This window comes from Hemitrygon akajei, chromosome 17 (assembly GCF_048418815.1).
Source record: "Hemitrygon akajei chromosome 17, sHemAka1.3, whole genome shotgun sequence".
NCBI lineage: Eukaryota > Metazoa > Chordata > Chondrichthyes > Myliobatiformes > Dasyatidae > Hemitrygon > Hemitrygon akajei.
In genome coordinates, this window is record NC_133140.1 from 58751957 (window position 1) to 58764192 (window position 12236).

The window sequence follows — 12236 nt, forward strand, 5'->3', positions numbered from 1 at the left end:
CAGGTTAGATCACTTGCTGTTCAGGATGAAGTAGTCAGTTTAATTTTACGTTGGCTTAGTAGGAGTCTAAGTAAGGCCTTGGTAGGCCTTAGTAGGAGTAATTACTCTATCACATAGAGTAATAGTAGATGGTTGCTTCTCTGATTGGAGGCTAGTGACTAAAGGTGCTCCACAAGGATCGATGTTGGGTCCTTTGTGGTTTATTATCTATATTAATGATTTAAATGATAATGTAAACTGGATCAGCAATTTTGCAACAACACCAAGATTGAGGTTATATTAGATGGTGAAGAAGGCTATCCATACTATCCTTTGGCTTTAACAGTCACATACTTACAGATACTGATTGCAACTTTACAGCAGTAAACCCAACTGTCTTCCGCAGGCACAAGTTAGTCAAATGACAAGTCCCCCTAGAGACACCTCCTATATACCCTCTCAAGTGAGCAGGGCATGGCTGGGATTAATGCTCTATCCTGACTGGCTGGATCTGAATTGCCTATTCCTGATTGGTTAGTTTGCATTGGTCTTGTTTTGATTGGCTGATTTTATATATATATATATATAGGGCCAAACTGCCTTTAGGAATGTAAGGTCACAGACTGGAGCTATCTCTACACTCTTAGAACCTACATTTTGGTCTCTCATGTGCTCCATCTCCATCTCTAGTGATTCACTAATCTTTTTCCACTAGGCATTCTCTTCCTTGTCAAGAATGTTGACCTTGTCAAACCTTGGTCTGTGTGAGGCTGTTTAACAAGCTATGAGGCCATAGCATTCAGGAAAGATTCTAGCATGATATAGCAGTAGCTGATTGGCAGGAGGCAAAGACCAGTGATAAAGGGAGTCTTTTTCAACTGGCTGCCAGTAACTAGTGGTGTTCCACAGGGGTCTCTTGGGACCTCTTTTTATGTTATATGCCAATAACTTGGATGATGGAACTGATGGCTTTGTTGCAAAGTTTGCAGGTGATATGAAGATAGGTGGAGGGGCAGATAGTTTTGAGGAAGAAGGGAAGTCAAATAGAAAGACTTGCTTACCATTCTGCTGACACTGGTTTCTTCATATTGTACTTAGGAAAGGTTTGACTGGCACAAGTTCACCAAACACATTTCCTGGCAGTTCTAGTGCTTGGGTAGATGATCAATTCCAGTTGCTTTTTTGGGTTGTCACTATAATGGTGCAGATCTTGCTCGGCTGGTTATGCTGCTCTCGATCCCCATATTAAATCATGGGTTAAGGGCAAATAGTGAAATATTTAAGGGAAACCTGAGGGTGATGCAAATGTGAAACGAGCTGCCAGCGGAAGTGGTGGATGCAAGTTCAATTGCAACATTTAAGAGAGGTTTGGATGAGTACATGGATGGGAGGGGTGTGGAGGGCTATTGTCTGGGTGTGGGTTGATGGCACAAAGCAAAATAACAGTTTGACATGGACTAGATGGGCCAAAGGGCCTGTTTCTGTGCTCTGGTACTCTGACTCTATATACCCACATTACCTAGTCCAGATGTGGGGGACTGCCTCGTTGGTTTATGTGTCCCAGAATTCACCAGCATGCTGAGGTGATCTTGCCAATTAAATAGCCTTTGACAACTTTGCTGACTGCAAAAGCTATAATTCATTTTAATGCTTTTTAAAAGTTTCTGGCATTTAGGTACATAAGTAAAAATTTTAAAACATTAAACATTAAGATAAAATGCAAAAACAGATAATTCAAAACATTCAAACTAAATACAGTCAGCCCTCCTTATCTGCGGGTTCCACATCCACGGATTTGACCAACCGCAGATTGGGAAAACCCGGAAGTTCTCTCTCCAGCACTCGTTGTTTGAGCATGTACAGACTATTTTTTCTTGTCATTATTCCCTAAACAATACAGTATAACAACTATTACATAGCACTTACATTGTATTAGGTACTATAAGTAATCTAGAGATGATTTAGAAGTACAGGCAGTACCCAGGTTATGAATGAGTTCTGTTCCTGAGTCTGTCTTTAAGTCGGAACAGGTACATCCGGTATTATTTAGTGTCAGTTAGTCAAACGTTTGTCTTGGTATATAGTATACATTTTACCTTTCTATGCATATAAAGCACATAAGAAACTTATGTATTTCAATAATTAAACCACTGCGCTGCTTAGTAATAATTGTAGCTTTCATCGGGGTAGGGCCTTCCCTATTAAAATTGTTTGGATCCACATGCTCCATTAAAATTGTTTGGATCGTTGACCGACTGTAGCCTAACGCTTTTCCGATGACTGATGGCATTTCACCTCTTTCCGATTGCTTTATTATTTCTACTTTATTTTCAATCATGATTGTGATTATTTTCGTGAACAGAAACACTGCGGATTCAGAGCTGTGCCGGGTCCTAAAGACCACCTCACTGGTCAGCTAAATAAGGGATTTGAGCATCCTTGTTTTTTGGTATCTGCGGTGGGAGGGTCCCGGAACCAATCCCCCGTGGATAAGGAGGGCTGACTGTATTGTTTTAAAACAGCTTGCTTTTCCCTTTACCCCTTGAATCCTTGTACAACTATTACAGAAACAGATATGATCAGGATTTGGGAAGCAATCAGCAGTAGGTCAGGATACTGGCATCTGATGCCGTAACATCTCTGTGAATAAACAGAGTTACAGAATCAGTCTTCTGAAACTGTCAATGTGTTTTGGACTTCAAAATGTACATGTGGAAGTTTGTAGCAACAATGGCTGAAGAACTATGGTCCAGATCTAACCACTGGCAGTAGTCAGAAAGGTGCAACTTACTCAAAGTCACTATCATCCTTTTAATATCACAGTAACTCAAAACAGAAATATTTGCGTTCACTAAGGTTGTATAACCTCCCATCAGCTTACAAATTGGACTGAGCTCGGATTGCCCTTGAGCAGTGAGTAGATGGTCTGCATGTTCTCTCCCCTCCTGCAGTCACAGTAATTGTAACATGGTCCCACTACATCATGACAGCTCTAGACCAGGCAGATTAGAGCTGACCAGTTCATCTAGTTCACCACTAGGCCAGCAGGAGCAGTGATCTCAGTCACCCTAATGTCCTCACTGACCCCAGTGCCAGGGTCTGCAAGGACCACAGCACTTGCTGGGATATGTATTATCAGCATTCACTGAGTCAGCCTACAATAAATAACCTTGCCTGGACAAAGATTAAAGGTGAAAAAAAACAAAGCCTGATATGTGAATTATTAATGTCCTCCCTGTGGTGCTTGCCTATCAGAGATCAGTGAGTTTATTTTTGAGATGTGCTTTCATTTTGCTGCATTCAGATTGTGAATGGGAAAGTAAATGTAAAACTATTTTCCCCAGTTTTATTTTTGTCCTTGGCAAACTAACTACTGTTGATTTAAGGTTAGGCTAACTTACAGAAATGACCTGGGTGGTAGGAAGTACAAAGTTTTTCCTTGTGTATCGTGTTTGTTGATGCACGTGAACTGTTCTGCTCAATGTAGGAAGGATTATATGTCACCTTTAAATGTTTTGTATGGACTTATGAATACTTAAATATATAATATGTATTGCTTTTTATAGGTGTCTATTATACCTCGTGGCAAAGGTCTTGGCTATGCACAGTACTTGCCTAAGGAGCAATATCTTTATACAAAAGAGCAACTTTTTGATCGCATGTGCATGATGCTTGGTGGTCGAGTGTCTGAACAAATATTTTTTGGTCGAATCACAACTGGTGCTCAGGATGATCTGAAAAAAATCACCCAAAGTGCTTATGCCCAGGTAAACCTCCATCCATGTGTCGTCGTTACCTTAATTGCTTTGAGAACCTAGCCTGTGAAACGGGAGCAAAAGTACCACTGAGAAAGATCATGTCTAATCTGATCTCAGCTGCTCCATCTTGCCTGTACTCTGTCTCCTTTGAATTCTCGATTAGATTTCTGTAATCCATCAGTCTCAGCATTGAATATTATCAGTGATTCAGTCTCCAGTGTTCCCCAGTCTAGGGGATTCCGAAGTATCATGACCCTCAGAGAAGAAATTTCTCTTCACCTTCATGTTAAATAGAACATCCACTATTCTAGTTAATGCACTCCCACAACAAAATGCTGAGAGGTGTTTCTCCTTAGGGGGCACAGTTTAGTTTGCAATATCTGCTACTTCTGTCAAATTTTTTGACTCCGCTCCTGGTGGAAATGCATTTTTATTACTAACTAATTCCATGTCATTCCTGATTTTTATTTTTAGGAATTGGAGTGTTGTCGAGAGTAAGAGAGCTCAGAATAATAATTTTGTTGATGTTTAAAAACTATGCTGAACTGTTAAATTAAGAATTTAATGCACTATGTTCATATAGTATGATGTTGCTTAACATTCAGGATGCATTCCCAAGAATGAGATCAATAATTGAATTAAAGATAAAGGGGTTAGTTATATTCCTGACAGCCTGGTGTTGTAGCACCCTAGCCTTCCTGCTGTTGCTGTTGATTTGATCTCTGCCCCATCTCTGCTGATGTGCTGGGAACATGGTGCAATCACTGCCCTCTGCCATCTCTTCCACAGCAATGAATCACCCACAGCTTGGAGTGGAGGGGGCTGCCTGTTAAGTCTGTGGTTGGGTTGGCCTGTGTGAGGAGTGGCCAGTTGTGAAGTCAAAGGCTGCACCTTGTTCAGCACAGTGAGTGCAGCCATTTCAGGAATCTACTTGTAACAGACCCACCTGTATTCTCTCTCGCCATCCCCTCTTTTTCTTCCGCTGCCTCTCCTCTCTCATTGTTTGGCTGCAAGCTGTCTTCAGCCCAGGGGTTTTTGTATGATGTTTCCATTCCCCGGTGATGGCCCCCGTTCACCATGCCGGCCTGGCAGCCTCGTCACACGCTCAGCACCTCGCTCTACAGGGCTTACACAACATTCCTGGCACTCAGTGGGCGAGCCGGGAGAGCAGGATTTGCACACCACTGTGTGTAACCCAGCCAGATGTCGCGTTTAAATTGAGTACATACCTGCGAGTGTTCAGAGTGCTATAATGAATCAAAGCTTTGAGCAGCAGTAACCTGCTCAGTGTGACACCTGATCCAATTCCCGAATTATCTTCAACACCCAACCTTCTTTCTTCCTTCATCTTCTACATCGTGTAATCTCTCGTCCAAGTTAATTTCAGTCTCCTCTTCTCTGCGTTGAATTATTGAACATGCTGATATCACTTAACCTGTCCCCACATTTAAATTCTCCAACCATGTTCACAACCACTCCTTTAATTTTACCAAAGCCCTCACACTCATTTTTAACCATTGGTCAATATTCCTTCCATTCCAACTCCTGCTTCATACAGCAGTTATTCATTTGATGTCAGCATTATCAAGAAACTCTGATCCGTTTTTTTATTTCCATCTTTGGATAAGAACATGGGTGGGAGGGGTTTGGAGGGCTAAGGGCTGGGTGCAGGTCAGTGGGCCAGGCAGATTAATAGCATGGATTGGATGGGCTGAATGGCCTGTTTCTGTACTGTATGACTCTCGCTTTTCTCTCTCCACACCATATCCTGTTAATCAGATTGTTCAGTTTGGAATGAGTGAGAAACTTGGGCAAGTGTCCTTTGACCTTCCACGTCAGGGTGACATGCTGGTTGAAAAGCCATACAGTGAGACCACAGCACAGATTATCGACGAAGAGGTTCGCGTTCTTATTGGGAGAGCAAGCCAGAGAACCTTCACATTATTGAATGAAAAACGACTGGAAGTTGAAAAAGTAAGTACCGTAGATTTCGCACTACAGAGCGCACCTGATTAAAAGCCGCTGGCTCTAATTTTAGAAATAAAATCAATTTTGTACTTGTACAGGCCGCACCGGATTTTCGGCCGCAGGTGTCCCACGTTGTAATATGAGATATTTACACAGAAAGATATTACACGTGAGGATTTTTTAACTTTTAATTAAATCCATATGGTAACATAAACAAATACATATTGCAAATGCTTTTTTTTGAACTGTGCCTGTAACGCGGCTACTTTTAAATATACGTTGCGTATACTTTTTTACTGAACAACATTCCAATATCTCCTAACGACTGGTAAAAAATATATATACTGCAGCCTACCAGGAAAAGTTATTGATCGCCTTTAACTTAAAAGCAGCGTTCGCTCAGATCTAATGCCGCTCGCCCCCCGCCTTCCCGTTTATCGCAAACGGCATTTTTCCCACAAGACGCGGCGAAACCGGGTGTGACGTCATAGCATCCCGCTATGTAGTACAGAAAACAAATATAGTTAAAACACTTCTAACTTTAACTAACAAATGAATTACTAAGCGAAAATATTATAAACTAAATAACTGCCATAAAGGCAGCACAATGCTTTTCTTCGAGTGTTTTCCATGTTGATGAGGGTGAGTACAAATGACTGATTTACAATAATTTAATTGTGAAAGTGCGCTTGATTTATTGTACAATTTCATTGGACCTCTGTGAACTACTCATCAATTTTATTGGTCTACTGTTACGAGGCAAAATGTTTTTGGCGGCATGAAAAAAAATCATGCATTAGCCGTACCGTAGTAAAGGCCGCAGTGTTCAAAGCTGTTCAAAATGTGGGAAAAAAGTAGCGGCTTATAATCCGACATCTACGGTAATTATATGGTCATATTGATTATGTTTTTATTCTGCACAACTAAACTTACTATCTTGTGACACTCCATCGTGTATTACAATTTTTGTTGTTCACCCATTCAATTCATTCTATTTTATTTCAAAGACTTATAAAATTCTGCTTTAAAACAGTGACTCCAACTCCGGGCTTTCTACATGTTTAATTGCTCAGTCAATATTCATTCATTTATAATCTGCATTTCTAGGTGCTATCATGTTTTTCAGGATTTTATTGCCTCATTACTGTATATATTACCAGAAATAGTATTTTCACAGTTCATTTTTATTAACATGTGGCAACATCAGCATTACATCTGAATATACATAACATAAAAGTACATACTTTTTTTCATGCCAATATAAAATATCTTTTTTGAAATATTGTTGAACAAAGCAGTGAAAGGAGACATAGAATTTTGGCAGCAGACACTAAGTAGAACCTTTATTGTACCAAGACCATTTTAATGAATTAAAACTTAAAGACCATAAGACCTATAGGAGCTGAATTAGTCCGTTGGGCCTATCAAGCCTACTCTGCCAAGCCATCATGGCTGGTTTATTATCCTTCGCAATTCCATTCTCTTGCCTACTCTCTATAACTTTTGACACCTTTACTAATCAAGAATCTATCAGCCCCACTTCAAGATGAGATAATAACTTTATCCTAAAGAGCATTATTGTTGCAAGGTTGCTCAGTCAGAAGTATATACTTTAAAATACAAGATCTAAGTATTGAGGTATGAAAAAGAATACAAAATGTGTATTATAAAGTAATAGGGCAAAATACAGATGTGCAATGAAACCATATGTACTTGAGGAGGAGTTGTTGATTCTTATAGCCACAGGGATGAAGGATCTCCTGTGGTGTTCAGTGGTGCATTTGGTGGAATCAGTCTGTTACTATAAGTGCTTTTCTGTTGGTCTGGTCCAGTACATCATGGAGGGGGTGAGAGGGATTGTCCATAATGCTCCGTAGCTTCTGCAGCATCTTCTCAGATACAACCACCAGGGAATTCAGTTCCACTCCCAGAACAGAACCAGTTTTCCTGACGAGCTTATCGACCTTCTTGGTATTGGCTGTTCTCACCCTGCTGCCCCAGCAGACAGCAGCGTAGTATAGAATGCTGGCCACCAGCACAGTCCTGCAGACATTGAATGACCAGAGCCTCCTCAGGAAATACAGCCAGCTCTGTCCCTTCTCGTACAGAGGCCCTGTACTTTTAGTCCAGTCTAGTTTATTGTCCAGTTGAGTTCTCAGGTATTTGTAGTCCCTGATGACTTCCACATCTGTTCCCATAATGCAGATGGGATTTCAGGGTATTTTCACCTTCCTGAAGTCCACCACCAATTTGTTTGTCATCGTGATGTTGAGCTGCAAGTGATTCAGCCCACATCACTCAACAAATTTGTCCACACTCTTCTGTACTCAGCCTCTTCACCCCGGCTGATAACAGCCCACAATTGCCAAATCGTCCAAAAACTACTGCAGGCGGCAGGGCTCAGAGTTGTATCTGAAGTCTGAGGTGTAAATGGGGAACAGGAAGGGGGACAGGACAGTCCTCTGAGGTGCCCCTGTGCTGCTAACCACAATGACTTGACTTGACTTCCCAAATATACCCAATCACTTGGTTTTCTCAGCCATCTGTGGCAATGAATTCCACAGATTCACCAACCTCTGGTAAAAACTGACCAGATATCACAATAAGTTTTTCTTTGCTTTGATCAGATTCACTTATTAATTCAGAATTTTACAATGTGTGACATTACTCTCATCAACCTGTATTTACGTTGCTATCTTGAAAATGAATCAAGATTTCATCCCCTTCATGCAAGATTTTGATGGTAATCGCTCTTAAATCACATTACTTATTCCATTTACTTGTCTCAAAGTGACCCCTAATGCACAGATAGTGTAGAGAATACAATTTTTGAAAATGAGAAAATATTGATGCACAATATTGACTTTCTGCAGAATCTTTGTGCAGAAATAAAAGCATTTTCATTCAGATAGCCAAAATGTAAAGGCCTTTTGATATTATCAGCTCCTTCCTATCTGTTCAAAAGAAAGCACCGAACAAAATTTTGAAATCAATTGTGCCAGATATCTCTCATATCCAGGTGAACCACATTCCTTTTGAACTGAAATCTGTGTGTGTCTTTATTCCTTTGTTAGGTGGCTGAACATTTGTTACAAAAGGAAGTACTTGATAAAACTGACATGATTGATCTTTTGGGACCACGGCCGTTTGCAGAGCAATCCACATATGAAGAGTTTGTAGAAGGAACGGGCAGCTTTGAAGAAGACACCACTCTGCCTGAAGGTCTAAAGGATTGGAACCAGGAGAGGGAGGAGAATAAAGAGGAATTGCCACAGAAACAGCTGGCATGAAATACCTCAAGCATCTTTCTGCCTTTGACAATTGGAGAGCTTGATGCTGTCCTAACTTAGTTTGCATTGCAAATACAAGGTGAAACTGAATACACTGTAGTTTGGAGCAGTTCATATTTAAAATGGCACATGATGACTAAGGTAGTATGAAGCAACTCCTGCAGTTCCAACTTGCATTGACCTAAGTGGCATGTTGATTTATGATTCAGTTAGAGAAGGGATCTGCTGAGCCCGCTGGACTCCTGGAACTCGGATGAATCTGATAATGTTATTTTTCTCTGTCTGGAGGGAGTATTGTGTGTATCAATTTGCAAATGAAAGACAAGGGTAAATATAAAGGATAAAGGGGGATAAAAGTAATAAATTTCAAATGATTATAAGCTCACAGTTGCTAAAAGATTTGAAATTTTTGCAAATGTGAATGTTCATCTGTGAACAAACACCACCTTTCTTTGTACTTTACAATATTTGTGGTTTTTTGTTATCTTAATTATTTTCACTGTATACTGAACAAATTTTGTAACATGAAACATTAAGCTGCTCAGGGAGTTCAAGTCAAATCTGAATAAAACTCGGGAGACCAGCTTCTTATAGTTACAGCAGTTTATTGCACACCCTCCTGCAGGAGTTTGAGACCCAGCTGTCAAAGGGAAGGCATGTAAGTACTGCCACCATACGACAAGTGGACCCCTTAGTCAGGTTACAGCCATATATTTATGTCCCATATATATATTTATATTAAGTCCCATACATTATTGCAGATGTTATTAGAACTGGTACTCCCACCAAGTCTATTGGTGCAAAACTTAGTTACAGATGAGAGAGTTCGTTAAATCAAGGTTTTAATTACAGATGGATGTACTGTCCAGTCCTTAACAGTTATTCCTTTTACAAGGCCCTGACTTAATTACAGATGGATGTTCATTCCTGTCCTTATCAGTGAGTCCTCCTCTTCTTACTCAAACAAGGGTGCAATGTATAATGTTATCAACTCTCAATGTCTCTCTCTGCATACCAAAGGAGAACTAATATAAGCCGTTTTTTTTTTAGCTAACTGCTGAAGACAGAGTTTACTTCAGTTCAAAAATTCCTATTTAGTCTCAATGATTATTCTAGCCAGAGGTTACATAGGTTCAAAATGATTTTTTTTTAATATCCTCAATTGCTCAAGGGTTTCTTTTCGTTTGGATAATATGCCCAGGCCTAACCTATTGTACAGCAAGTACGGTGAAAGTAATTCACAATCAGTATGGTATTTCAAGTTGTTTTTAAATTGCATTTCATATAGTAGGAATCAATCTAAGCAAATGCAACTTGTTAAATTAGCATTCTGTAAGAATGCTTATTATGTGGTTAATTTCTTTTCTGAACTGACCATGTTTCAGTAACTGTCAGTCTCATGTCACAATGGCTAATAAATTTTCTAAGCAGTCAAGGTTGAGTTTATTGTCATACAATGATATTCTTAGCATATTGTTGCTGGTTGTTCAGAAACTGATCAGTGTGACATGTTTAAAAATATGTACATAATGTCTAGTATTTAAATTTATTGTACTGTAATCCAGGGTGAAACAATGAGGTCTCTTTGGGAGATGAACTGAATATATTGCCATAGTTGACTACTGATTTCAAAAGAGAAATTTCTGAACAGGGTCTTAATTGGCTCATTGATTTTTTTTTGTATTGCAGGCAGTGAATAAATACACAAAATAATTTTCCCTTCTCAATATTAAAAAATGAACAATAATATCCCTTTATAATGCCCAAGCATTTGTGTCACATTTCCACCTGGTTATTTTCCACAGAAAATGTTGAGTTTTGCATTTTCTATCTGCAGCTACTAAACCCAAGTATGCAGCTTACATTCTCGTACCTGTTTTTAACTTAACAGTTCAGATGATGGTAAATGAGTTGGTGTATGCAACTGACTTTTTAAACCATGTCAGTACAAGTGGCTTAGTATTAATTGTTTCTTTGAAAATATGTCCTTAGTAAATAAGGACTTTCATGTCCTGAGGAGAATGGGACCATTTGGCTAATGGGATCAGAGAGTTGACTGTTACAAGTTTTACTTGTCCATCCAGCATCTGTGGATATTTTCAGTACCTGCAATATGTTGCCTTTTTAAACCTATATTACTGCTTTTGTTTAAAAGTACAAATTTCATTCTGAGCTATTCCCAAAATTCTTTCCAAAAGACAAAAATGTCAAAAAAACTTGAACAAGGATTATTATCTTGTAAACCTGGCAAAGTTCTGTTTATAGAATCTGATTTAAAGCACTAATGAGGTGTTAAATATTCTGGTTTTGTTACCTCTTGTGTAGTTGATTTTATTTTTATATATCTGTGATTCAAATATTGATCATTGCTTCCATTCTGTAGTATATCTTGTTCATCTCTTAGATAAAACTTTGAAATCTGTTGTTTCCTTTTGCCATTTTTATATTAAAGTAAGGTATGGTCATTAACTTTGCTGTAATGATACTCATTAATTCTTAAAGCTTATTGTTCATCAACTATATCAAACCTTTTGAAGAGGCTAATAATATCCTCAGTGTCATGAGGCTGACTGCTGGCAGCTGAGTCAACCAAGTCATTCAATATACATTAATTGAATTATTTGAGGACTGTTTTCCATGGATATGGAATGATTAATAATAATAGATTTTGCTGCAGCCTTTTTTGTTAGCTCATATAATACTGCAAATGCAGAAAATTGCCTGGTTAAATTCATTCGTAACAGACAATGCACTGTTTTACAATATAAATAGAAACTAATGGTGGAAGTGTTCAGCAGTCAAGCAGAGAAACAGCTGCCAATTAATAAAATTATTGATCTGGAATGAACTGTCCTTCTTGCTAAGAATTTTAGCTGTAAGGATGCTGCTTATATTGGCATCCTGATGAGTGGGATTTCAAAGTGTTGCAATGCATGGTGCAGTAATTTATTAGCTTTCATATTTGTTTGAATGCTATTCATTTATTAAACTCTTTTTAATTACTTCTGTCGCAGAACAGTTCTTTACTTGATAGATTACAATTCCCAGTGTTCCTGGGCAAGAGGTGACCTTCAGTACCTTGCCCAGTAGCTGCTATTTATCAGTGGATTTTTAAAAATATCAATAAGGTGCCGCAATGAATGTCTAAGCTATTCCAAATGACCAATCACAACTAAGATAGATCAATGTGCATATTTTCCATTTGAAGTCATTTGGATCTTTTCCTTAATCCATGGTAAAG

The 12236-nt window shown here is 39.0% G+C and overlaps 1 protein-coding gene across 2 annotated transcripts in view; it reads left to right on the top strand.

Moving 5' to 3' along the window:
- LOC140740740 (mitochondrial inner membrane m-AAA protease component AFG3L2-like) overlaps nt 1-11997 on the top strand; it is a 40526-nt gene extending 28529 nt beyond the window's left edge. For both annotated transcript variants that reach the window (XM_073070227.1, XM_073070228.1), the window contains exons 16-18: nt 3546-3746; nt 5517-5711; nt 8780-11997. In XM_073070227.1, the coding sequence (XP_072926328.1) occupies nt 3546-3746; nt 5517-5711; nt 8780-8995 (612 nt within the window). In that variant the 3' untranslated portion in view covers nt 8996-11997. The remainder of the gene's footprint in view (nt 1-3545; nt 3747-5516; nt 5712-8779) is intronic.
- The last annotated feature ends 239 nt before the right edge of the window (nt 11998-12236 follow it).